Source organism: Oncorhynchus keta, unplaced genomic scaffold (genome assembly GCF_023373465.1).
Source record: "Oncorhynchus keta strain PuntledgeMale-10-30-2019 unplaced genomic scaffold, Oket_V2 Un_contig_5685_pilon_pilon, whole genome shotgun sequence".
In the NCBI taxonomy this organism is placed as follows: domain Eukaryota; kingdom Metazoa; phylum Chordata; class Actinopteri; order Salmoniformes; family Salmonidae; genus Oncorhynchus; species Oncorhynchus keta.
In genome coordinates this window covers 70001-97037 of record NW_026288440.1, presented here as the reverse complement: position 1 = coordinate 97037, position 27037 = coordinate 70001, and the positions used below count along the sequence as shown (strand labels likewise).

The following is a 27037-nucleotide window of genomic DNA, read 5'->3' as shown; positions in this document are numbered from 1 at the left end:
CACGCACACGCACACACACACACACACGCACACACACACACACACACACACACACACACACACACACACACACACACACACACACACACACACACACACACACACACACACACACACACACACACACACACACACACACACAAACACGTACACCCCCAATGCATATACACATACACACGGTGGGGGGGAGGGGGGTGGAAAGAGATCACAACCAGCCGTGTTGTGTTTGGAGAAGCAAGGTGTAAAGCATTGAGGGGATGGCCAGCCTGAGGATGTGGTCCATTTAGGATGATGTCCCCTCTGCTTCTCTTTGTTGGGGTCAGGGGAAACACAGGCATGGCCCAGTGAGATGGAGGACCGCTGCTGTGGTCTAGGTGCTGGAAGGGGAGTGTGTGTATGCTCATGTTTCTCTCTCTCTGTGTGTGTGTGTGTGTGTGTGTGTGTGTGTGTGTGTGTGTGTGTGTGTGTGTGTGTGTGTGTGTGTGTGTGTGTGTGTGTGTGTGTGTGTGTGTGTGTGTGTGTGTGTGTGTGTGTGCGCTCATGTTTCTCTATATGTGAGTGTTGGTCTGTTACACGGCGGCTGAAAGCATTCCCTCTTCCACCAGGTTTTTGTTTGGAGAGGAAGACAGTAGCCTGTCTGTCCACTGATAGTTCAGGGTGACTGCACTGAGTGTTACGGGAGAGAGACTCCCTGCTTCAGGAAGGGGAGAGGAGGGAACATGATACCTCAGCTTAGTGGAGCTACCCCTGCATCCCTGCCCTGGACCTCACACTAGGGATGGATGCTCCCTGTCCCAGGCTTACTCAAATACTCAATACAGCTTGTCTCCCACGAGGAGAGGCCAACTCAATAAAGTGTTTGAACTGAAACTTCCTGCTGTCTTTATTCTACTAGTTTAACCTCCTATTGTTTTTACATTTTAATGTTTAGTCATTTAGCAAACACTCTTATCCAGAGCCTCTTACAGTAGTGACTTCATACATTTGACTGTTTAGTAATTTCTCAGACGAGGAGACCAAGGCACAGAGTGATGAGAATACATTCCTCTTTATTAAAGGAAGAACACTAAAACAAACTAACAAAAAGACTGTGAAGCTATAAACACTGGTGTTGACACAGGCAACTATACATAGACAATAACCCACAGATAAACCAAGGAATATGGCTACCTAAATATGGTTCCCAATCAGAGACAACGATAAACAGCTGCCTCTAATTAAGAACCAATCTAGGCAACCATAGACATACATTTACCTAGACAAACCAAACCCCCATAGATGTACAAAAACCCCTAGACAAGACAAAACTAAACAAACCACCCGTGTCACACCCTGACCAATCCAAATAATAAAGAAAACGAAGATAACTAAGGCCAGGGCGTGACAGTACCTCCCCCCCCAACGGTGAGGACGCCCGGCCGCAAACCTAAACCTATATGGGAGGGTCTGGGTGTGCATCTAACCTTGGTGGCGGCTTTGGTTCTGGACGCCGCCTCCCTTCTTTACACTGAGGGCTGGGGACCGTCGCTGGAGACCCCAGGCTGGGGACCGTCGCTGGAGACCCCGGGCTGGGGACCGTCGTGGGAGGTTCTGAACCGTGGCCCGTCGTGGGAGGTTCCGGACTGTGGCCCCCCGTGGGAGGTTCCAGACTGTGGCCCGTCGTAGGAGGTTCCGGACTGTGGCCCCGTCGTTGGAGGTTCTGGTCTGTGGCCCGTCGTTGGAGGTTCTGGTCTGTGGCCCGTCGTTGGAGGTTCCGGTCTGTGAACTGTCGCCGGATGCTCTGGACTGGGTACTGTCGCCGGATGGTCTGGACTGGGTACTGTCGCCGGATGGTCTGGACTGGGTACTGTCGCCGGATGGTCTGGACTGGGTACTGTCGCCGGACGGTCTGGACTGGGTACTGTCGCCGGATGGTCTGGACTGGGTACTGTCGCCGGATGGTCTGGACTGGGTACTGTCGCCGGATGGTCTGGACTGGGTACTGTCGCCGGACGGTCTGGACTGGGTACTGTCGCCGGATGGTCTGGACTGGGTACTGTCGCCGGACGCTCTGGACTGGCGAGGCGCACTGTAGGCCTGGTGCATGATGCCGGCACTGGTGGTACCGGGCTGGGGACACGCACCTCAGGGCGAGTGCGAGGAGCAGGACCAGGGAGTACTGGAACCTGGAGGCGCACGGGAAGCCTGGTGCTTGGTGTTGGCAATGGTGGTACTGGGCTGGTGATACGCACCTCAGGGCGAGAGCGGGGAGCAGGCACAGGATGTACTGGAGCTGACACAACCCGTCCTGGCTGGATGTTTATTTTCGCCCTGCAAGTACAGGGCGCTGGCACAGAACGCACTGGGCTGAGCCGGCGCAGGATATCCTGGTCCAAGGAGGTATACTGGAGACCAGGAGTGCTGAGCCGGCACCCTCCTTCCTGGCTGGATGCTCATTCTAGCCCGGCCAATGCGAGGAGCCCGAATAGAGCGCACCGGGCTAGAATAGCGCACTGGAGACACCGTGCGTTCCACCGCATAACACGGTGCCTGACCAGTAACACGCTCCCCCACAGTAAGCATGAGGAGTTGGCTCAGGTCTCCTACGTGACTCAGCCAATCTCCTCGTGTGACCCCCACAAAAAAATATTGGGTGCTAACCGTGTACCCTTATATCGCACTGTTCCAGTGAATCCCAGGCGGGCCCTGGCACTCTCCCTGGATCAATCGACCACCTCTCTATCTCCTCCCAGGTTGTGACCCACTCATCCTTCTCCCGGGTCCATTTTTCCACCAAACGCTGTTCCCCCCTTTCATGCTACTTGGTCCTGGTGTGGTGGGTTATCCTGTCACGTTCGTTGTAACGAGGAGACCGAGGCACAGAGTGATGAGAATACATTCCTCTTTATTAAAGGAAGAACACTAAAACAAACTAACAAAACGACCGTGAAGCTATAAACGCCTGGTGTTGACACAGGCAACTATACATAGACAATAACCCACAGATAAACCAAGGAATAAATATGGATACGTAAATATGGTTCCCAATCAGAGACAACGATAAACAGCTGCCTCTAATTGAGAACCAATCTAGGCAACCATAGACATACATTTACCTAGACAAACCAAAACCCCAGAGATGTACAAAAAACCCTAGACAAGACTACAACTAAACCAACCACCCTTGTCACACCCTGACCAATCCAAATAATAAAGAAAACAAAGATAACTAAGGTCAGGGCGTGACACTTACAGTAGTGACTTCATACATTTGACTGTTTAGTCATTTATCAGACACTCTTATCCAGAGCCTCTTACATTAGTGACTTCATACATTTGACTGTTTAGTCATTTATCAGACACTCTTATCCAGAGCCTCTTACATTAGTGACTTCATACATTTGACTGTTTAGTCATTTATCAGACACTCTTATCCAGAGCCTCTTACATTAGTGACTTCATACATTTGACTGTTTAGTCATTTATCAGACACTCTTGTCCAGAGCCTCTTACATTAGTGACTTCATACATTTGACTGTTTAGTCATTTATCAGACACTCTTATCCAGAGCCTCTTACATTAGTGACTTCATACATTTGACAGTTTAGTCATTTATCAGACACTCTTATCCAGAGCCTCTTACAGTAGTGACTTCATACATTTGACTGTTTAGTCATTTATCAGACACTCTTATCCAGAGCCTCTTACATTAGTGACTTCATACATTTGACAGTTTAGTCATTTATCAGACACTCTTATCCAGAGCCTCTTACAGTAGTGACTTCATACATTTGACTGTTTTGTCATTTATCAGACACTCTTATCCAGAGCCTCTTACATTAGTGACTTCATACATTTGACTGTTTAGTCATTTATCAGACACTCTTATCCAGAGCCTCTTACAGTAGTGACTTCATACATTTTTCGTACTCCTCTTTTTTTCCCACATCCTTGTTTTTTCTGTCAATGTCACAAGTCTGGGAAAACAAAGAACACCTTACCAGATGAACTCTTGTAATCTGAGCGTTTTTTCACAACTTCATCCAGGAGTTTTCCCAGACCTCATGATCTGATCAACAAACCGGGCCTGATAATATGGTATCATCTTGTATATTACATTCTGATAATATGGTATCATCTTGTATATTACATTCAGATACTATGGTATCATCTTGTATATTACATTCAGATAATATGGTATCATCTTGTATATTACATTCTGATAATATGGTATCATCTTGTATATTACATTCTGATAATATGGTATCATCTTGTATATTACATTCGGATAATATGGTATCATCTTGTATATTACATTCGGATAATATGGTATCATCTTGTATATTACATTGGGATAATATGGTATCATCTTGTATATTACAGTCGGATAATATGGTATCATCTTGTATATTACATTCGGATAATATGGTATCATCTTGTATATTACATTCTGATAATATTGTATCATCTTGTATATTACATTACACTTTGATCAGCAGTCCCATATTGAAAAGGTTTTGCCTATTGGAAGTGGAAGTCCAACTTAACTATCCCACTTTGAAAGCCTACTTTCTCTGACGAGTTTGTACTGTGCACTGCAGTGAGAGAGAGAGAGAGCATCACTGGATTCCAGACGCGAGTCACCAATACCGCACGCACGCACCCACTCTCTCTCTCTCTCTCTCTCTCTCTCTCTCTCTCTCTCTCTCTCTCTCTCTCTCTCTCTCTCTCTCTCTCTCTCTCTTCTTGACATGGCAACCCAAATAAAATGTGCTGGGACAACACACAGAAACACAGAAACATTCCAGAGTCTGCCGCCCAGCACCGACTCATGCGCACAGCAAACGGTAATCCGACGCCATTCCGGGGATTGAAACTGTCCTCGGCCGTCACCGAGTGCCAAAGGAAGCGTGTCCCGACATCACCGAGAACAAACACCACAGAGACGTGTCTCCACGTTGTCTTCCTCCTCAACCACACCTTTGCTCCCTGATCACTTCATTCTTTCTTTCCTTTTATCTCCTTCCCTCTTTCCTCTCATTTCCTCTCCTTTCCTTTCCTCCTTTCTCCGTTTTTTTTGGTGGGGCTGTGCTGATGTTAACTGGCAAGATAAAAAGAGTGGTGTGGGGGTGAGGTGTGTGTATATGTGGGGGTGAGGTGTGTGTATGTGTGGGGTGAGGTGTGTGTATGTGTGGGGGTGAGGTGTGTGTATGTGTGGGGGTGAGGTGTGTGTATGTGTGGGGTGAGGTGTGTGTATGTGTGGGGGTGAGGTGTGTGTATGTGTGGGGGTGAGGTGTGTGTATGTGTGGGGGTGAGGTGTGTGTATGTGTGGGGGTGAGATGTGTGTATGTGTAGGGGTGAGGTGTGTGTGTATGTGTGGGGCTGAGGTGTGTGTATGTGTGGGGGTGAGGTGTGTGTATGTGTGTATGTGTAGGGGTGAGGTGTGTGTATGTGTGGGGGTGAGGTGAGGTGAGGTGTATGTATGTGTGGGGTGAGGTGTGTGTATGTGTGGGGTGAGGTGTGTATGTGTGGGGTGAGGTGTGTGTATGTGTAGGGGTGAGGTGTGTGTACGTGTGGGGGTGAGAAGTGTGTATGTGTGTAGGGTGAGGTGTGTGTATGTGTGGGGGGTGAGGTGTGTGTATGTGTGGGGGTGAGGTGTGTGTATGTGTGGGGTGAGGTGTGTGTATGTGTGGGGGTGAGGTGTGTGTATGTGTAGGGTGAGTTGTGTGTATGTGTAGGGTGAGGTGTGTGTATGTGTGGGGTGAGGTGTGTGTATGTGTGGGGTGAGGTGTGTGTATGTGTGGGGTGAGGTGTGTGTATGTGTAGGGGTGAGTTGTGTGTATGTGTGGGGTGAGGTGTGTGTATGTGTGGGGTGAGATGTGTGTATGTGTGGGGTGAGGTGAGGTGTGTGTATGTGTAGGGTGAGGTGTGTGTATGTGTGGGGTGAGGTGTGTGTATGTGTGGGGGTGAGGTGTGTGTATGTGTGGGGGTGAGGTGTGTATGTGTGGGGGTGAGATGTGTGTATATGTAGGGGTGAGGTGTGTGTGTATGTGTGGGGCTGAGGTGTGTGTATGTGTGGGGGTGAGGTGTGTGTATGTGTGGGGTGAGGTGGGGGTGAGGTGTATGTATGTGTAGGGGTGAGGTGTGTGTACGTGTGGGGGTGAGATGTGTGTATGTGTGTAGGTGAGGTGTGTGTATGTGTGGGGTGAGGTGTGTGTATGTGTGGGAGTGAGGTGTGTGTATGTGTGGGGTGAGGTGTGTGTATGTGTGGGGGTGAGGTGTGTGTACGTGTGGGGGTGAGGTGTGTGTATGTGTGTGGTGAGGTGTGTGTATGTGTGGGGGTGAGGTGTGTGTATGTGTGGGGTGAGGTGTGTATGTGTGGGGTGAGATGTGTGTATGTGTAGGGGTGAGGTGTGTGTGTATGTGTGGGGCTGAGGTGTGTGTATGTGTGGGGGTGAGGTGTGTGTATGTGTGGGGGGTGAGGTGAGGTGTATGTATGTGTAGGGGTGAGGTGTGTGTACGTGTGGGGGTGAGATGTGTGTGTGTGTATGTGTGTAGGTGAGGTGTGTGTATGTGTGGGGTGAGGTGTGTGTATGTGTGGGAGTGAGGTGTGTGTATGTGTGGGGGTGTGAGGTGTGTGTGTATGTGTGGGGTGAGGTGTGTGTGGGGTACGTGTGGGGGTGAGGTGTGTGTATGTGTGTAGGTGAGGTGTGTGTATGTGTGGGGGTGAGGTGTGTGTATGTGTGGGGTGAGGTGTGTGTATGTGTGGGGTGAGGTGTGTGTATGTGTGGGGGTGAGGTGTGTGTATGTGTGGGGTGAGGTGTGTGTATGTGTGGGGTGAGGTGTGTGTATGTGTAGGGTGAGGTGTGTGTATGTGTGAGGTGAGGTGTGTGTATGTGTGGGGTGAGATGTGTGTATGTGTGGGGTGAGGTGTGTGTATGTGTGGGGTGAGATGTGTGTATGTGTGTATGTGTGTGGGTGAGGTGTGTGTATGTGTGGGGGTGAGGTGTGTGTATGTGTAGGGTGAGGTGTGTGTATGTGTAGGGTGAGGTGTGTGTATGTGTGGGGGTGAGGTGTGTGTATGTGTGGGGGTGAGATGTGTGTATGTGTGGGGTGAGTTGTGTGTATGTGTAGGGTGAGGTGTGTGTATGTGTGGGGTGAGGTGTGTGTATGTGTGGGGTGAGGTGTGTGTATGTGTGGGCTGAGTTGTGTGTATGTGTGGGTGAGGTGTGTGTATGTGTGGGGTGAGGTGTGTGTATGTGTGGGGTGAGGTGTGTGTATGTGTGGGGTGAGGTGTGTGTATGTGTAGGGTGAGTTGTGTGTATGTGTAGGGTGAGGTGTGTGTATGTGTGGGGTGAGATGTGTGTATGTGTGGGGTGAGGTGAGGTGTGTGTGTGTAGGGTGGGGTGTGTGTGTATGTGTGGGGTGAGGTGTGTGTATGTGTGGGGTGAGGTGTGTGTATGTGTGGGGTGAGGTGTGTGTATGTGTGGGGTGAGGTGTGTGTATGTGTGGGGTGAGGTGTGTGTATGTGTGGGGTGAGGTGAGGTGTGTGGGTGATGTGTGGGGGGTGAGGTGTGTGTATGTGTGGGGTGAGGTGTGTGTATGTGTGGGGTGAGGTGTGTGTGTATGTGTGCGGTGAGGTGTGTGTGTATGTGTGGGGTGAGATGTGTGTATGTGTGGGGTGAGGTGTGTGTATGTGTGGGGTGTAGGGTGAGGTGTGTGTATGTGTGGGGGTGAGGTGAGTGTGTGTGTGTGTGGGGTGAGGTGAGGTGTGTGTATGTGTGGGGGTGAGGTGTGTGTATGTGTGGGGGTGAGGTGTGTGTATGTGTGGGGGTGAGGTGTGTGTATGTGTGGGGTGAGGTGTGTGTATGTGTGGGGGTGAGGTGTGTGTATGTGTGGGGTGAGGTGTGTGTGTGTATGGGGGGGGTGAGGTGTGTGTATGTGTAGGGTGAGATGTGGGTATGTGTGGGGTGAGGTGTGTGTATGTGTAGGGTGAGGTGTGTGTATGTGTGGGGGTGAGGTGTGAGTGTGTGTATGTGTGGGGGTGAGGTGTGTGTGTGTGTAGGGGTGAGGTGTGTGTATGTGTGGGGGTGAGGTGTGTGTATGTGTGGGGGTGAGGTGTGTGTATGTGTGGGGGTGAGGTGTGTGTATGTGTAGGGGTGAGGTGTATGTGTGGGGGTGAGGTGTGTGTATGTGTGGGGGTGAGGTGTGTATGTGTGGGGGTGTGGGTGGTGTATGTGTAGGGTGAGGTGTGTGTATGTGTGGGGGTGAGGTGTGTGTATGTGTGGGGTGAGGTGTGTGTATGTGTGGGGGGTGAGGTGTGTGTATGTGTAGGGTGAGGTGTGTGTATGTGTGGGGTGAGGTGTGTGTATGTGTGGGGGTGAGGTGTGTGTATGTGTGGGGTGAGGTGTGTGTATGTGTGGGGTGAGGTGTGTGTGATGTGTGGGGGGTGAGGTGTGTGTATGTGGGTGGGTGTGGATGTGTGTATGTGTGGGGTGAGGTGTGTGTATGTGTGGGGTGAGGTGAGGTGTGTGTATGTGTGGGGTGAGGTGAGGTGTGTGTATGTGTGGGGTGAGGTGAGGTGTGTGTATGTGTGGGGTGAGGTGAGGTGTGTGTATGTGTGGGGGTGAGGTGTGTGTATGTGTGGGGGTGAGGTGTGTGTATGTGTGGGGTGAGGTGTGTGTATGTGTGGGGGGTGAGGTGTGTGTATGTGTGGGGTGAGGTGTGTGTATGTGTGGGGTGAGGTGTGTGTATGTGTGGGGGTGAGGTGTGTGTATGTGTGGGGGTGAGGTGTGTGTATGTGGGGGGTGAGATGTGTGTATGTGTGGGGGTGAGGTGTGTGTATGTGTGGGGGTGAGGTGTGTGTATGTGTGGGGGTGAGGTGTGTGTATGTGTGGGGTGAGATGTGTGTATGTGTGGGGGTGAGGTGTGTGTATGTGTGGGGGTGAGGTGTGTGTATGTGTGGGGGTGAGGTGTGTGTACGTGTGGGGGTGAGATGTGTGTATGTGTGGGGGTGAGGTGTGTGTATGTGTGGGGGTGAGGTGTGTGTATGTGTGGGGGGTGAGGTGTGTGTATGTGTGGGGGTGAGGTGTGTGTATGTGTGGGGTGAGGTGTGTGTATGTGTGGGGGTGAGGTGTGTGTATGTGTGGGGTGAGGTGTGTGTATGTGTGGGGTGAGGTGTGTGTATGTGTGGGGGGTGAGGTGTGTGTATGTGTGGGGGTGAGGTGTGTGTACGTGTGGGGTGAGGTGTGTGTATGTGTGGGGGTGAGGTGTGTGTATGTGTGGGGGTGAGGTGTGTGTATGTGTGGGGGTGAGATGTGTGTATGTGTGGGGGTGAGGTGTGTGTATGTGTAGGGTGAGGTGTGTGTGTGTGTGTGGGGGTGAGGTGTGTGTATGTGTAGGGTGAGATGTGGGTATGTGTGGGGGTGAGGTGTGTGTATGTGTGGGGTGAGGTGTGTGTATGTGTAGGGTGAGATGTGGGTATGTGTGGGGGTGAGATGTGTGTATGTGTATGGGGAGGTGAGTGTGGGGTGAGGTGTGTGTATGTGGGGGTGAGGTGTGTGTATGTGTAGGGTGAGGTGTGTGTGTGTGTGTGGGGGTGAGGTGTGTGTATGTGTAGGGTGAGATGTGGGTATGTGTGGGGGTGAGGTGTGTGTATGTGTGGGGTGAGGTGTGTGTATGTGTGGGGGTGAGGTGTGTGTATGTGTGGGGGTGAGGTGTGTGTATGTGTGGGGGTGAGGTGTGTGTATGTGTAGGGTGAGGTGTGTGTATGTGTGGGGGTGAGGTGTGTGTATGTGTGGGGGTGAGGTGTGTGTATGTGTAGGGTGAGGTGTGTGTATGTGTGGGGGTGAGGTGTGTGTATGTGTGGGGGTGAGGTGTGTGTATGTGTGGGGTGAGGTGTGTGTATGTGTGGGGGTGAGGTGTGTGTATGTGTGGGGGAGTACGTGCACGGGGAGCCTCCCTAAAGCAACAGGAAGAGGGAAGGACAAGAAAACATTTCCACGTCGCTACTCTGGAGCCCAGGTGTGACCTTCTCAGGGACACCAGGGTGTTACTGTGTGTATGAGTGTGTGTGAGGGTGTAAGTGTGTATGAGTCTGTGTGAGTGTGTAGTCTTGGCAGAGGCCTAACCAACTTTCTCCCTGCCATTCATAGAAATACCAACACTAGACCCAGCCAGTATGAAAATATGCTGTAGCTTGGAGACAGGCCCAACTTCCTCACTAGTGTTTTCCTAATACACTCCTACATCCCATTCCCAACACATCTAGTGTCAGACACATCAACACATCCTCTCCTCTCCTCTCCTCTCCTCCCCTCTCTCTTCTCTTCTCTTCTCTTCTCTTCTCTTCTCTTCTCTTGCCTCCTCTCTCTCTCCTCTCCTCTCCCTCTCCCTCCTCTCATCTCCTCTCTTCTCTTCTCTTCTTCTCATCTCTTCTCTTGCCTCCTCTCCTCTCCTCTCCTCTCCCTCCTCTCATCTCCTCTCTCTCTTCTCTCTCTTCTCCTCTCCCTCTCCTCTCTCCTCTCCTCTCTTCTCTTCTCTTCTCTTCTCTTCTCTTCTCATCTCCTCTCTTGCCTCCTCTCCTCTCCTCTCCTTCCTTCCTTCCTTCCTTCCTTCCTTCCTTCCTTCCTTCCTTCCTTCCTTCCCTTCCTTCCTTCCTTCCTTCCTTCCTTCCTTCCTTCCTTCCTTCCTTCCTTCCTTCCTCCCTCCTTCCTTCCTTCCTTCCTCCTCCTCCCTCCCTCCCCTCCCTCCCTCCCTCCCTCCCTCCTTCCTTCCTTCCTCTCCTCTCCCTCCTCCCTCCCTCCCTCCCTCCCTCCCTCCCTCCCTCCCTCCCTCCCTCCCTCCCTCCCTCTCCTCTCCTCTCCTCCCTCCCTCTCCTCTCCTCTCCTCCCTCCCTTCCTCTCTCCAGAGAAATTCTTCCCTTGGATACTGTTCCCAGAGAAAACATACCAGTCGGGTAGGATTGAAGAAACACACAAACATACACACATACACATGCACACAAACACAATAACACACAATAAATAATCATTACCTTAATTTGAAATACTTAGCTGGTTTCATAACAAAACACATAACTGAATAAATATATGATCATAATATGAGGATGATCTGCATACAAAAGACTTGTAACAGTTCTGGAGATAATATTGTGTGGTGAATTAAAGATGAGGGAGGGAGGGCAGGATGAAGGATGAAGGGAGGGAGGGAGGGAGGGAGGGAGGGAGGGAGGGAGGGAGGGAGGGAGGAAGGAAGGAAGGAAGGAAGGAAGTAAGTAAGTAAGTAAGTAAGTAAGTAAGTAAAGTAAGTAAGGAAGGAAGGAAGGAAGGAAGGAAGGAAGGAAGGAAGGAAGGAAGGAAGGAAGGAAGGAAGGAAGGAAGGAAGGAAGGAAGGAAGGAAGGAAGGAAGGAAGGAAGGAAGGAAGGAAGAACTCTCTAGCATTAACACAGGGTTAAAGGGGAGTAGAGGTAGAGAGAAGAGAGGGATTATAGAGGGATAGAAAAAGAGAGGGAACGAGAAGGAGAGAGAGAGAGTATGCATGTGTGTATGAATGCGTTCGTGCGTGTAACTCTCTGGTGTTAATACAGGGGTAGATGGGTAGAGGGAGGAGAGGAGAGAGAGAGGGTAGATGGAGGAGAGGAGAGGAGAGAGAGAGGGGGTAGAGGGAGGAGAGGAGAGGAGAGAGAGAGAGAGAGAGACAGGTAAAGGGAGGAGAGGAGAGATAGACAGGAAGGAGAGGAGAGAGGAGAGGAGAGAGAGAGGGGTAAAGGGAGGAGAGGAGAGAGGGGTAGAGGGAGGAGAGGAGAGGAGAGAGAGAGTGGTAAAGGGAGGAGAGGAGAGAGGGGTAGAGGGAGGTGTCACGCCCTGACCTTAGAGAGCTGTTCATTCTCTATGTTAGTTGGGGCGTGATAGTGACTAGGGTGGGTCATCTAAGTAAATTGTACTTCTATGGTGGCCTGATATGGTTCACAATCAGAGGCAGCTGTTTATCATTGTCTCTGATTGGGGATCATATTTAGGTAGCCATTTCCTCAATTGTGATTTGTGGGATCTTATCTACAGTTAGTTGCCTGTGTGCACACCAGTAGCTTCACATTTAGTTTGTGATTCATTGTTTTGTTTGGTGAGTTTCAGTTTATTAAAATATGTGGAACTCTACGCACGCTGTGCCTCTGTCTACTCCTTTCAACGAACGTGACAGGAGGAGAGGAGAAAGAGAGGGGTAGAGGGAGGAGAGGAGAGAGAGAGGTAGAGGGTTTAGGGAGAGAAAGGGGTAGAGGGAGCAGAGGAGAGCGAGGGGTAAGGGAGGAGAGGAGAGAGAGAGAGGGGTAGAGGAAGGAGAAGAAAGAGAGAGGGGTAAGGGAGGAGAGGAGAGAGAGGTGTAGAGGGAGGAGAGGTACATAATTGAGAGAGGTTTATATTTAGCTTCCTGGTTGGGGAAGGCAGTACGGCATGCTGCTGAGCGTGTTATAATTATCACCGTGGGGAATCAACAGCCGTGTGATTCCACTGTTGCGTACTCCACAAGCAATTGCTTTAATTGCGACCGGGTCCCTGCCTCTCTCTCGAACAGTATCCATCTCTCTCTCTCTCTCGTACAGTATGTCTCTCTCTCTCTCGAACAGTATCCATCTCTCTCTCTCTCGTACAGTATGTCTCTCTCTCTCTCTCGAACAGTATCCATCTCTCTCTCTCTCTCGTACAGTATGTCTCTCTCTCTCTCGAACAGTATCCATCTCTCTCTCTCTCGTACAGTATGTCTCTCTCTCTCTCGAACAGTATCCATCTCTCTCTCTCTCGTACAGTATGTCTCTCTCTCTCTCGAACAGTATCCATCTCTCTCTCTCTCGTACAGTATGTCTCTCTCTCTCTCGAACAGTATCCATCTCTCTCTCTCTCGTACAGTATGTCTCTCTCTCTCTCTCTCTCGTACAGTATGTCTCTCTCTCTCTCGTACAGTATGTCTCTCTCTCTCTCGAACAGTATCCATCTCTCTCTCTCGTACAGTATGTCTCTCTCTCTCTCTCGTACAGTATGTCTCTCTCTCTCTCTCGAACAGTATCCATCTCTCTCTCTCTCGTACAGTATGTCTCTCTCTCTCTCTCGTACAGTATGTCTCTCTCTCTCTCGAACAGTATCCATCTCTCTCTCTCTCGTACAGTATGTCTCTCTCTCTCTCTCTCGTACAGTATGTCTCTCTCTCTCTCGTACAGTATCCATCTCTCTCTCTCTCGTACAGTATGTCTCTCTCTCTCTCTCGTACAGTATGTCTCTCTCTCTCTCGAACAGTATCCATCTCTCTCTCTCGTACAGTATGTCTCTCTCTCTCGAACAGTATCCATCTCTCTCTCTCTCGTACAGTATGTCTCTCTCTCTCTCTCTGAACAGTATCCATCTCTCTCTCTCTCTCGTACAGTATGTCTCTCTCTCTCTCGAACAGTATCCATCTCTCTCTCTCTCGTACAGTATGTCTCTCTCTCTCTCTCTCTGTACAGTATGTCTCTCTCTCTCTCTCGAACAGTATCCATCTCTCTCTCTCTCGTACAGTATGTCTCTCTCTCTCTCTCTGTACAGTATGTCTCTCTCTCTCTCTCTCGTACAGTATGTCTCTCTCTCTCTCTCTCGTACAGTATGTCTCTCTCTCTCGTACAGTATGTCTCTCTCTCTCTCTCTTGTACAGTATGTCTCTCTCTCTCTCTCGTACAGTATGTCTCTCTCTCTCTCGTACAGTATGTCTCTCTCTCTCTCTCTCTATGTCTCTCTCTCTCTCGTACAGTATGTCTCTCTCTCTCTCTCGTACAGTATGTCTCTCTCTCTCTCTCGTACAGTATGTCTCTCTCTCTCTCTGTGGTACAGTATGTCTCTCTCTCTCTCTGTGGTACAGTATGTCTCTCTCTCTGTGGTACAGTATGTCTCTCTCTCTCTGTGGTACAGTATGTCTCTCTCTCTCTCTCTGTGGTACAGTATGTCTCTCTCTCTCTCTCTCGTACAGTATGTCTCTCTCTCTCTCTGTACAGTATGTCTCTCTCTCTCTCGTACAGTATGTCTCTCTCTCTCTCTCGGTACAGTATGTCTCTCTCTCTCTCTCTCTCTCTCGTACAGTATGTCTCTCTCTCTCTCTCGTACAGTATGTCTCTCTCTCTCTCTCTCTCTCTCTTGTACAGTATGTCTCTCTCTCTCTCTCTCTCGTCAGTATGTCTCTCTCTCTCTCGTACAGTATGTCTCTCTCTCTCTCTCGTACAGTATGTCTCTCTCTCTCTCTCTCTCTCTACAGTATGTCTCTCTCTCTCTCGACAGTATGTCTCTCTCTCTCTCTGTACAGTATGTCTCTCTCTCTCTCAGTCTCTCTCTCTCTCGTACAGTATGTCTCTCTCTCTCTCTCTCGTACAGTATGTCTCTCTCTCTCTCTCTCGTACAGTATGTCTCTCTCTCTCTCTCTCTCGTACAGTATGTCTCTCTCTCTCTCTGTACAGTATGTCTCTCTCTCTCTCTCTCGTACAGTATGTCTCTCTCTCTCTCTCGTACAGTATGTCTCTCTCTCTCTCTCGTACAGTATGTCTCTCTCTCTCTCTCTCGTACAGTATGTCTCTCTCTCTCTCTCGTACAGTATGTCTCTCTCTCTCTCTCTCGTACAGTATGTCTCTCTCTCTCTCTCGTACAGTATGTCTCTCTCTCTCTCTCTCTCGTACAGTATGTCTCTCTCTCTCTCTCTTACAGTATGTCTCTCTCTCTCTCTGTGGTACAGTATGTCTCTCTCTCTCTCTCTCGTACAGTATGTCTCTCTCTCTCTCTCTCGTACAGTATGTCTCTCTCTCTCTCTACAGTATGTCTCTCTCTATGTCTCTCTCTCTCTCTCGTACAGTATGTCTCTCTCTCTCTCTGTGGTACAGTATGTCTCTCTCTCTCTCTCGTACAGTATGTCTCTCTCTCTCTCTCGTACAGTATGTCTCTCTCTCTCTGTGGTACAGTATGTCTCTCTCTCTCTCTCGTACAGTATGTCTCTCTCTCTCTCTCTGTGGTACAGTATGTCTCTCTCTCTCTCTCTGGTACAGTATGTCTCTCTCTCTCGTACAGTATCTCTCTGTCAGTATGTCTCTCTCTCTCTCTACAGTATGTCTCTCTCTCTCTCTCTCTCTCTCTCTCTGTACAGTATGTCTCTCTCTCTCTCTCGTACAGTATGTCTCTCTCTCTCTCTCTCTCTCTCGTCTGTCTCTCTCTCTCTGTGGTACAGTATGTCTCTCTCTCTGTGGTACAGTATGTCTCTCTCTCTCTCGTACAGTATGTCTCTCTCTCTCTGTGGTACAGTATGTCTCTCTCTCTCTCGTACAGTATGTCTCTCTCTCTCTCTCGTACAGTATGTCTCTCTCTCTCTCTCTCGTACAGTATGTCTCTCTCTCTCTCTCGTACAGTATGTCTCTCTCTCTCTCTCGTACAGTATGTCTCTCTCTCTCTCTCGTGGTACAGTATGTCTCTCTCTCTCTCTCGTACAGTATGTCTCTCTCTCTCTCTGTGGTACAGTATGTCTCTCTCTCTCTCTCTCGTACAGTATGTCTCTCTCTCTCTCTGTGGTACAGTATGTCTCTCTCTCTCTCTCTCGTACAGTATGTCTCTCTCTCTCTCTCGTACAGTATGTCTCTCTCTCTCTCTCTCGTACAGTATGTCTCTCTCTCTCTGTGGTACAGTATGTCTCTCTCTCTGTGGTACAGTATGTCTCTCTCTCTCTCTCTCGTACAGTATGTCTCTCTCTCTCTCTCTCGTACAGTATGTCTCTCTCTCTCTCTCTCGTACAGTATGTCTCTCTCTCTCTCTGTTGTACAGTATGTCTCTCTCTCTCTCTCTGGTACAGTATGTCTCTCTCTCTCTCTGTGGTACAGTATGTCTCTCTCTCTCTCTGTGGTACAGTATGTCTCTCTCTCTGTGGTACAGTATGTCTCTCTCTCTCTCTGTGGTACAGTATGTCTCTCTCTCTCTCTGTGGTACAGTATGTCTCTCTCTCTCTCTCGTACAGTATGTCTCTCTCTGTGGTACAGTATGTCTCTCTCTCTCTCGGTACAGTATGTCTCTCTCTCTCTCTGTGGTACAGTATGTCTCTCTCTCTCTCTCGTACAGTATGTCTCTCTCTCTCTCTGTGGTACAGTATGTCTCTCTCTCTCTCGTACAGTATGTCTCTCTCTCTCTCTGTGGTACAGTATGTCTCTCTCTCTCTCGTACAGTATGTCTCTCTCTCTCTGTGGTACAGTATGTCTCTCTCTCTCTCTCTGGTACAGTATGTCTCTCTCTCTCTCTGTGGTACAGTATGTCTCTCTCTCTGTGGTACAGTATGTCTCTCTCTCTCGGTACAGTATGTCTCTCTCTCTCTCTGTGGTACAGTATGTCTCTCTCTCTCTCTCGTACAGTATGTCTCTCTCTCTCTCTGTGGTACAGTCTCTCTCTCTGTGGTACAGTATGTCTCTCTCTCTCTCTCGTACAGTATGTCTCTCTCTCTCTCTCTGTGGTACAGTATGTCTCTCTCTCTCTCTGGTACAGTATGTCTCTCTCTCTCTCTCTGTGGTACAGTATGTCTCTCTCTCTCTGTGGTACAGTATGTCTCTCTCTCTCTCTCTCTGTGGTACAGTATGTCTCTCTCTCTGTGGTACAGTATGTCTCTCTCTCTCTGTGTCTCTCTCTCTCTCTGTGGTACAGTACACGTCTTATTAATGTATGTGATTCATTTTCACTGTTTCAATTTTTATGTTGGAGAGGATGGATGGAGGGCAGAAGGCTCTGCTGTTGGAACAGAGCTGCTGCATGTTTCTAGAGGAATGGAGGAGAGGGTGAAGAGGAGAAAAGAGAGGAGGAGAAGAGAGGAGGGGCGGGGAGGGAAACCATTGGATGGAGCAAAGAGAGGGAAACGAGAGGCGAAGAAAGAAAGGGGAGGAAAACAGAGAAGAGGAGGGATAAAGAAAGAGAGGGTGACAAGGAAAAGAGGAGAGGGAACTGAGGGGAGAGGTGGAGAAGAGAGGAAAGTATAGGATGAGAGGATGACATGGGAAGAGCAGAGAGAGTGATTCTATTTTTTTAGGGTTTACCAGGGCGACCGTAAGGTGACCACAGGGGACCGCCCCGGCTTAGAGGAACCACACTGTGACCAGAGCCTGAACAGCTAGACACACCGCAACACTATCACTGTCATACAGCCTGTAGCATTATGACATCATGTAGCACTGTCATACAGCCTGTAGCATTATGACATCATGTAGCACTGTCACTGTCATACATCCTGTAGCATTATGACATCATGTAGCACTGTCTCTGTCATACAGCCTATAGCATTATGACATCATGTAGCACTGTCACTGTCATACAGCCTATAGCATTATGACATCATGTAGCACTGTCACTGTCATACATCCTGTAGCATTATGACATCATGTAGCACTGTCTCTGTCATACATCCTGTAGCATTATGACAGCATGTAGCACTGTCTCTGTCATACAGCCTATAGCATTATGACATCATGTAGTTCTGTCACTGTCATACATCCTGTAGCATTATGACATCATGTAGCACTGTCTCTGTCATACAGCCTATAGCATTATGACATCATGTAGTTCTGTCACTGTCATACATCCTGTAGCATTATGACATCATGTAGTTCTGTCACTGTCATACATCCTGTAGCATTATGACATCATGTAGCACTGTCTCTGTCATACAGCCTATAGCATTATGACATCATGTAGTTCTGTCACTGTCATACATCCTGTAGCATTATGACATCATGTAGCACTGTCTCTGTCATACAGCCTATAGCATTATGACATCATGTAGTTCTGTCACTGTCATACATCCTGTAGCATTATGACATCATGTAGCACTGTAGCTATACAGCCTATAGCATTATGACATCATGTAGTTCTGTCACTGTCATACTGTAGCATACAGCCTGGACTAAATACACCAAGACACACTGCACCACTTTCACTGTAGATATGACAGGACTGTAGCTATGACTGGACTGTAGCTGTGACTGGACTGTAGCTATGACTGGACTGTAGCTATGACAGGACTGTAGCTATGACAGGTTTGTAGCTATGACTGGACTGTAGCTATGACAGGACTGTAGCTATGACAGGTTTGTAGCTATGACTGGACTGTAGCTATGACAGGACTGTAGCTATGACTGGACTGTAGCTATGACTGGACTGTAGCTATGACAGGACTGTAGCTATGACAGGTTTGTAGCTATGACTGGACTGTAGCTATGACAGGACTGTAGCTATGACTGGACTGTAGCTATGACTAGACTGTAGCTATGACAGGACTGTAGCTATGACTGGACTGTAGTTATGACTGGACTGTAGCTATGACAGGACTGTAGCTATGACAGCTCTGTAGCTATGACAGGACTGTAGCTATGACAGGTTTGTAGCTATGACTGGACTGTAGCTATGACAGGACTGTAGCTATGACAGGACTGTAGCTATGACTGGTTTGTAGCTATGACTGGTCTGTAGCTATGACAGACTGTAGCTATGACTGGTCTGTAGCTATGACTGGTCTGTAGCTATGACAGGACTGTAGCTATGACTGGTCTGTAGCTATGACAGGTCTGTAGCTATGACTGGTCTGTAGCTATGACAGGACTGTAGCTATGACTGGACTGTAGCTATGACAGGTCTGTAGCTATGACTGGTCTGTAGCTATGACTGGTCTGTAGCTATGACTGGTCTGTAGCTATGACTGGTCTGTAGCTATTACTGGTCTGTACATGACTTTCCATGAGTTTAACTATATAAGTGCTTACTCCCTCAAATAACATGCTAATCATTGTGTCTGTGTGTTTGTTTGTGTGTGTTGTTTTGTGTGTGTGTGTGTGTGTGTGTGTGTGTGTGTGTGTGTGTGTGTGTGTGTGTGTGTGTGTGTGTGTGTGTGTGTGTGTGTGTGTGTGTGTGTGTGTGTGTGTGCGTGTGTGAGTGCTCAAGGTTGTGTGTGAGATGCATGTGTGTGTATGTTTGCACTAGCTCAAGGTGCCTTTGCCATGCGGAACACACAATCCATTACGAGGTACACAGAACGTTCCTTTAGTCCCTACCTCGTTCCCGTAGGTTCCGGGAACAGTTTGGACGTTCCCACCACACCGCTGAGTATCTCCCAAGATCTTCTCCAGTTCCTGATGTCAACAGAGACAACGCTATGAGTCTCCACAGACACACAACACTCCATGTCCTCAATCACACCCTTTTCCCTACATTGTCTACTACTAGTCACCAAAGCCCTATGGGCCCTGTTCAAAGTAGTGCACTGTTCATTAACTAGGCTAGTCAGTTAAGAACAAATTCTTATTTTCAATGACGGCCTAGGAACAGTGGGTTAACTACCTTGTTCAGGGGCAGGACAACAGGTTTGTATCTTGTCAGCTCGGGGATTCAATCTTGCAACTTTTTGGTTACAAGTCCAATGCTCTAACCACTGGGCTACCCTGCCACCCTAAATAGGGAATAGGGTATATAGGGAAGAGGGAATAGGGTGTCATTTGGGATGCAGGCATGACTTTAACCTTTAGAAGTGTCACTGTCTGACTAGAACATACAAAAATACTATGCTGTTGCTTAATGTTAGGAACAGATGTGGGATCTTAATTTGATCACCCTGTCGCAGGAGAACATCCACACTAAAATTTCAGATTTGATTTTCCCTTATGAAAAATATATGAATCCCAACTAAATTGACCATTAATTATAATCCACATAATAATTCACATTTCCTGTTGCTGCAAGATTATTTTCCTGCTGTAGTTCAAATTAAGATCCTACATCTGCAGTAGCTTGTATACGATAGCATGCTTCCAAGTCAATTGCTGCTGCAATACTATGGCAGTGGGGTGGCAGGTAGCCTGGAGGTTAAGAGAGTTGGGCCAGTAACCGAAAGGTCGCTGGTTTGAATCTCCTAGCAGACTAGGTGATAATGTGCCCTTGAGCAAGGCACTTAACTGTAATTGCTCCTGTAGGTCACTCTGGATAAGAGAGTATGCTGAATGACTAAAGTGTGAATAGGGAAGATGGCTATTCTGTATATGTACGGTATTACAGCTAGCTGTCAACTAATCATCACTAGCCCTGTCTAAAACATTCAATATTAATATGTTTTAAATATACAGTTTATCATACATTACATGTATAGGTAGGAACAGGAGTTTTATAGCATAGCTCTTCATCAACAAAAATACTAACTGTTCTCAGACCTGTTTAGTGAGGGACATCCACGGCTTCTTGTCTGGAGGAAAGAGAGAGAGGGAGAGAGATAGAGAGAGAGCAAGTGAGAGAGAGAGAGAGAGAGAGAGAGACAGAGAGACAGAGATAGAGAGACAGAGAGAGAGAGACAGAGACAGAGAGAGAGACAGAGAGCAGAGAGAGAGAGAGAGAGAGAGAGAGAGAGAGAGAGAGACAGAGAGAGAGAGAGAGAGAGAGAGAGAGAGAGAGAGAGAGAGAGAGAGAGAGAGAGAGAGACAGAGAGAGAGAGACAGAGAGAGAGAGCATAACGGAGTGTGTGTGGGCTGGATCAGATAACATCAGTATGAGGGGTTCCATAGTCATAATAACACATCCATACACTGTCACCATAGACCTATTACAAGGCCATAAAGTGCCCTCTCTGCTTCGCTTTGTACTGTAGCCCTGTGTCTGTCTGGGGCAATGTTCTAGTAAAAGTGCAGATTTGTTTTGGTCTTTATAAAGGGGTGGTCTAATTCAACCTCAAAGGAAACATTAGGTGGCCTCTGACACACACACACACTTTAAAAGCCCCATCTATCCCATTCTCAGTGGGGAGTCTGGTCCGTGTGCTGTGTGACAGCATTAACCATCAGACTAAACAGTGCTACACACGCCCGTATCTTCTGAGGTCCACTGGCTATGAGCAATCTGTTAAGAAACCTCCCAAAACAGAGGCATTACACTGGCAGAGGGAGTAAAACAAACCATGGGCCGTTCCCATTGAAATCCTCACTGGGCTGTGAGCGCCTTCTCTTTCTCTCATAGCAGCCGCGAAATGTCAGCTTCTAGGGTTTGTGGAAATTCATTCAACTCTCAATCTGCTTTGTCAGGATGATTATATGATTATATTCAAAACTTGTGTATTTTTTACTGAATTTTTGCCAAAAAAATAATCTAGGGCCCATATCCACAAAGCAGCTCCAGTAGGAGTGCTGATCTAGGATCAGTTTGGCCTTTTAGATCATAATGAACAGGATTATATGGACAGATCCTAGATCAGCACTCATACTCTGAGAGGCTTTGTGGATACGGGCCCTGGTCTCTATTTGCAGCTATTTAAGCCATGCAGAACATTATAGATCACAAAACATAACAGATAAAAAGACAAATCACTTCGATATAAACTGCATAGAGCTAGTGAAACTATTATTTTCTAATGGGCACCAATTTGATCTGGAAGGTTGGTAAAACACATTCCAGGTTAGAAATCATTATGGAACTTTTGGAGCCAAGATGGAGGGCCAGTTTCCCAAAATAGCATCATAAATATGGTAACTGTGTCCTAGTAGTACATACTCCGGGGCTCGCTCATGGTGACGGACTCGATGAAGTTCTGTGGGGTCATGTAGAGCTGTCCCTCATATTCCACTGAGCTGAACAGACGGAAGCGCTGCTCGTGGGACGACATGTACACGCCTCCTTCCTCAAAGTCAAACGGCCGCGTCTGGCAACACACAAACAGACAAACAAACGGGTTGGTTTTGCTGATGGACAATTTTCAATGCAATGCACTGTGGACTTGAGCATTTTGAAACCGTACTGTAATATCTTTCTGCCTGGGCCTAAGGGTGAAGAAATCAAAACGAGCCTTTCTTTCTCAGCGATTCTCTCTCTCTCTCTTCCTGTCTCTCGCTCCCTCCTCTCTATCAGAGCTGTGCAAGAGAAATCAAATATCACCTCTACCTGGCAAGCAGCCCTCCAATCAATACTATAGCCAGGAGCCAGAAGCAAACAGCTCCTCTAGAAAGACAATACTGATACTACCTCCTCTCACTGTCTCTCGAAGATGCCAGCTAAACCAGCACATTTCAATTTTCTTTACTACACTATCCCTCTTCTTTCTCCCGAGCACCCTCTCTCCTTCTCTCCATCCTTCTATCATCGCTGTAATAGAGAAATCAAATATCACCATCCACCCGGCAAGACCAAGCAATGGGCTACTAACGAGAAAGTCTCAACAACAGCCTCGCTGTTGAACAGAATAGTATCTCTTCTAGAGAGACAACACTGCTCACACACTGTCTTCTCGAAGATGCCAGCTGAACCATTACCGTGTCCTTGCTTTGAATGTATTCGAAGCGACATCTTTATTTGTGTCTCTCTGTCTATAATTAGATCCACCTCTGGCTCTTTCACACAAGGCATTGAGGGAAAGACAGCTTGCCTGATTAAAATACACCAAAGTGCCACTGCGCAAAGAAAAAGAAACAACTTCTTGGGTTGTAATTAGAACAGGGTATAAATAACAAACTAACTCTGCTGTGCCTGACGGGAGGAAACCATGAACAGAGGTTTTCTACTTTCCGCTGGAGCCCAATTTGCATACAGATTCATTCATAAAGCTTTCATGAGGAGTTTGTGTTAAGGGATTTTTTTTTCCTCCAAATGAATTAATTGAATGGATAGAAATGGAAGGAAATTTCCCCAGAGAAGGGTAGAAGAAGAAGTCACTTCCTGGTTTGACTTCAGGGATTTTGGATGGATTTGACCCCCCCATGGCCCTCTAACTCTGATTACTGTTCTGGGTTTGTACAAATAACTTAATTCACTAGTACTTCATATTTCTGATACATTAATAAATATGTCCACCATTCCAACACACTGTGGCATGCATTCCAAGAGGTAAATGTCAATGTCTCCAATGGAACTTTAATATTTACCCCGACAGTGTAAAGCAGAATCAGGCCTACACAGAAATCAGTAAAAGGCATATGTCTGTAACCTTCGTGCATGTTTAAGTAATCAAATAAAAGTCAAGAGAATTTAATCAACAGATCTTAAAACCGCAATAGAAAATGGTGTTTTGAGTACCCATATAAGGGCATGTAAAAAAATATCCTAACAGAGTCATCCAGACCATGAGAACCAAAATATGAGATCCTCCCACAAGTGGGGATGATTTGAAATACTTGGTTGTTTACATGCACTTTCCATTACCAATTAAGTTGGTCATGGTATAAGAAATAACGAGCATATGTTTATTATAAAATTACAATAAGAAATCCATTTGTATTATTTTGTTAGGAAGTGTAAGAACAGTCGTTGGCAGTGAAGCCTCCTTTGCGGTAACTACGTCAAAGGGGCACGCGCGTGTCATTTCAGCACCGTCTCGTGCGGAGAGCGCCCTTCCTTCTCCAGTGTGCCTCGATATCATCTCTGGAAAAACTGGGCCTAATGTTTCCGTTGTACAGTACAGAAATGACTACATCCGCTCAGCGAAAAATGTAACTAGTAGCCTACTAGGCTAGTCATAAGTCTGTGGTTTCCAAACAACATTTCAAAAGAAGAACATATTACTAAAACACATTGGAAATAGGCGCTGCGCTTCTAAAATTCTCAGATCACGCTCACCCACTTAGGCTATAACACATTCATGGCAGAATGCCTTTGACAGCGAGTTTGTATTCTGTCAACATACGAATACTTTTCGGGGACAAGAGTCCTCGGTGCGTGGCATTTTTCATAGACTATCTTATCATAGCACATAGTGTAAATTAGAAGCCTATACCTTTTGCTGTGCTTCTACAGCGGAAAGGACAGGAGCAGGTCGCGGCCACTGAAGCGATATCCCATCCTCTTCCTGCATCTTTGACTGTACATGTCGTTGTAAAAATAAAATGCCACCGCTCCCCCGGTTGCGAGACACATCCCAACAGCTAGGCATCTCTGTGTCCTACCTCCGGTAGTCGTCTGAGCGCCGAGGAGCTCGTTTCTCGGAGCGGACCAGACATTTAACCTGTTTACGATTGAAGCCAGTCTGCGAAAAGCGGCCATTGTTGTTGCTATGATGAGAGTATTGCAGGGTAAACGTATTCTCACTCCTCGCGAGATGTGGATCATATTCTCACTCTGATTCACTGGAGTTTGGGATGCTGCGGCTCTGATCGAAGTTCGGCTTTGAACCAGCCACCAAAACAGATGGATATGATTCTACAATGGGTTTGGGACAGAATAAGGTGCTTATTTATGAACCTTGTTGAATTATATACATAGTTGCGTTACTATTCTAATTAGAAGCCAATATTTTTTACATTCAGGAGAATCAGGACGCATGCAAATGTTGACAAGCCCTATTCACACGAATGACAAGAGACTGCAAATAAAACATAATGTAGACTAGTAAATACTTCGTTTCTCTGTTGGCTATTATATGGTCCCGAGTGTTGGGGCAAACTATTAAGAAAAGTTGTATTCATAAAAAAAAGTATTTATTGCAAATCGTGATTATGTTGTTTCATCATGATGTTACACAATAACTTCTTACAGCTGGATCAAGTACGTTTCGAAGTGAGACAGATATTAGGAGTACAAAGATTGCTGCATGCGACTTACTCCATTGGCTATACACTAATGCTTTATATATCAACGTTAAGCCGATGGGTTCTTCAAGTTCCCTTTGATGCCTTCAACCACCTGGTCATGCAAAGGCCTGTGTGGTTTTCTCCCCATATATCAAACAACACTGCATTTACTCTGCACGGAGCTCCACAATGTGCAGTGGGAAGATCTTTCAATGTGACCCTGGAAACAATTCATCTAATGCCAATGTCATCAGGAAATGTGCCACGTAATTGACGTCTTCATTGTGGCGCATCGATCCGCGCGCGCATATTGATTGATCGCTTCTGCGCAGCGCGCATCGATTTTGTTTCAAGGTATTTTTGGGGGAAATCATAAATACTAATGAGCCCTGGGAACCCAACAGGGAGAGAAAGGTCCCCGGAGAGAGATGTTGATGAATCACCTATGTGTGGAAATGGTCACTAGGTCATTTGCAACCAGTCGATTCCCAGGCCCAGGCAGATGCATTGCACGCGCTGCTGCCCTGTACCCTATCAGTTAGACTCAGGTCACTGGCTGCCTCCCCTGTACCCTATTCTCCCAGGCCAGAATCAATTCAATGCAATACATGTTAGGGCATAGGCCTATTCACTGGAGACTATCTGTACATGTAGGCTCGCTAATATGGGCAAAGTGGCTTGAACTATTTGATGCGCTGGTAGGCTACCATATTGTCCCATGCTCCAAATCAATCGAATACAATAGTCTACATGAGGATAGTGTTATTCATCGTATACACAACAGGATATTTGTAAACGTTTATAATATTGGCAAAGTGGCTTGAACTATTGTGTTGTATTTCTGGGGGACTCTCGGTGACGGTGTCAGGTAACCTCGGCCTATCTGGGTATTTTGAAGCTCTAGGTTCAAACAGGTTTCTACCTCCAAGTTCCCCCTGACTGTTGTTGGTCCCCTTACAAGATCTCTCAACTTTGATCGCTCTGGTCTTTGATTCCTATGCTCTTTAAGACCACAATTAAGAAGAGCGTGTTCAAAGAGGCCAGGAGATCAGTGGAAGATTGACAGTCAAGTGATGCAGTTTGCACAGATGTGCGGCGGGTTCTGTTTCTAAACACGCCGCGGAACAGCGGCTGGATTACATAAAACAAGCGCGGCAATAAATCAACATCTGTGCGCGAAAATGACGCACAAGAAGGGGAAGTTTTCTCTCACCCCAGCAGAAAATGACTGCACCTGAGTCACTCGAGCCGTAGGGTTATAAAGCGTTTAGGATGATAGTAATTATCTACTATATGAACACGTGCGCGCACGCACCCATACACACACAATAGAAACACAAACACACACCCCTTAACACACACTGCTGCAGATTATTTATTTGTGGAGAACATAACACTCCTGACAGTCAGTGCAATTGTCAACTCAAAGCACCGCCTCGCATCCCCTAGTCTTGTTATGTTCTCCCCTCCTCCCATCCATTGCCTCTCCACCTGCCATACGTCTTTGACACACACGCCCCCCCACACACACACACTCACACACACCTCTTCACTGGCTGCACTCGCCTAGTGCACCAAACCACTTGGAGCCAGCCAAGGAAGCCGTAGTGTTCTGTACATAGGCTACTGCGCATTCCCCTGCGACACCATAGAGAAAACCTCCTTGATTCACACGGCGTTTTATTAAAGGACCAACTCTCATTGAGTTCTCTCTCACTTGTTCTCCTTTCAAATCGCTTACAGTACTTTTCATAATCCATCTACGGGATGATGATAATCGGCGATGCAGATGAAACTGAACATCAAAGGTGTGAGGACGGTCAAGGATCAAGGAGTTATGTTTCAAAAAGAAATCTATAAAGCGTCTCATTAGCATACGGCAAGAGGGAATTTACATACGGAATATATTTAAAGTGGCGCTCCTCTCACGCTCGCACTCTTCATTTGCAGAACGCAGTGAGCACGAGCTGAGCACTCTCCCGGCAACCGCATCAACGACTGCGAGGGGAGGAAAACCCGGACGAACAAACAGAGCAAAGGGGAGTAGCCCGAGGTCGAGAGAGGAGAGCATGTGCTGAACTGAGGATAAACGGATAATATGCGGATGTAAATAAACGCGCACTTGCAAGAGAGAGAAAATACGCATTTGGTGACTGCGCAAAACACACATTCACTCAGGAGGATCCCTCTTTCAGGAGCATAGTACGTTAACTTTTCTACCCGGTTCAAGGCGGCTGGTTGTGAAGCGTGCGGGGCGGTCGTTTTTGTGATGGGGGCAGTGGGCGAGGTGGGTACATTTTCCTTGCACGGCCTGGATAGCTTCGGACACGGATCGCATTTTGTCCTGACGCCCGCTGGGGACACCCCCGGACTGATGAGCGAGCACCTGGTGTCGGCCGAGAGGTTGTCGCGGAGCACGCCGTCGGATCTGACGCATCTGAAGGGGATTCTACGGAGGAGGCAGCTGTACTGCAGGACCGGGTTCCACCTCGAGATACTGC

At 47.6% G+C, this 27037-nt stretch overlaps 2 protein-coding genes and 2 long non-coding RNA genes across 5 annotated transcripts in view; 3 read left to right on the top strand and 1 right to left on the bottom strand.

The window, feature by feature from the left end:
- Positions 1–21649, bottom strand: part of LOC127925506 (calcium uptake protein 3, mitochondrial-like) — a gene marked incomplete at its 5' end in the record, with an annotated part of 46765 nt that extends 25116 nt beyond the window's left edge. The window contains 4 exon segments of the mRNA XM_052510461.1: positions 19056–19069; positions 19102–19133; positions 20205–20236; positions 21532–21649. Of these exon segments, the coding sequence (XP_052366421.1) occupies positions 19056–19069; positions 19102–19133; positions 20205–20236; positions 21532–21649 (196 nt within the window).
- On the top strand, positions 5266–7370 carry LOC127925494 (uncharacterized). The gene is made up of 3 exons (XR_008121106.1): positions 5266–5295; positions 5657–5789; positions 7273–7370. It is a non-coding gene; the product is annotated as an uncharacterized LOC127925494 (long non-coding RNA).
- On the top strand, positions 8783–10262 carry LOC127925493 (uncharacterized). 2 transcript variants are annotated; one of them, XR_008121105.1, is made up of 3 exons: positions 8783–8814; positions 9536–9627; positions 9719–10262. It is a non-coding gene; the product is annotated as an uncharacterized LOC127925493 (long non-coding RNA). The 2 variants fall into 2 exon arrangements; XR_008121104.1 differs by lacking the exon at positions 8783–8814 and adding an exon at positions 8816–8997.
- Positions 21650–26703: 5054 nt separating the features above from the next.
- Positions 26704–27037, top strand: part of LOC127925505 (fibroblast growth factor 20-like) — a 4668-nt gene continuing 4334 nt past the window's right edge. Inside the window, exon 1 of the mRNA XM_052510460.1 lies at positions 26704–27037. This exon is cut by the window's right edge and continues 45 nt beyond it. Coding sequence (XP_052366420.1) covers positions 26806–27037 — 232 coding nt within the window. The 5' untranslated portion in view covers positions 26704–26805.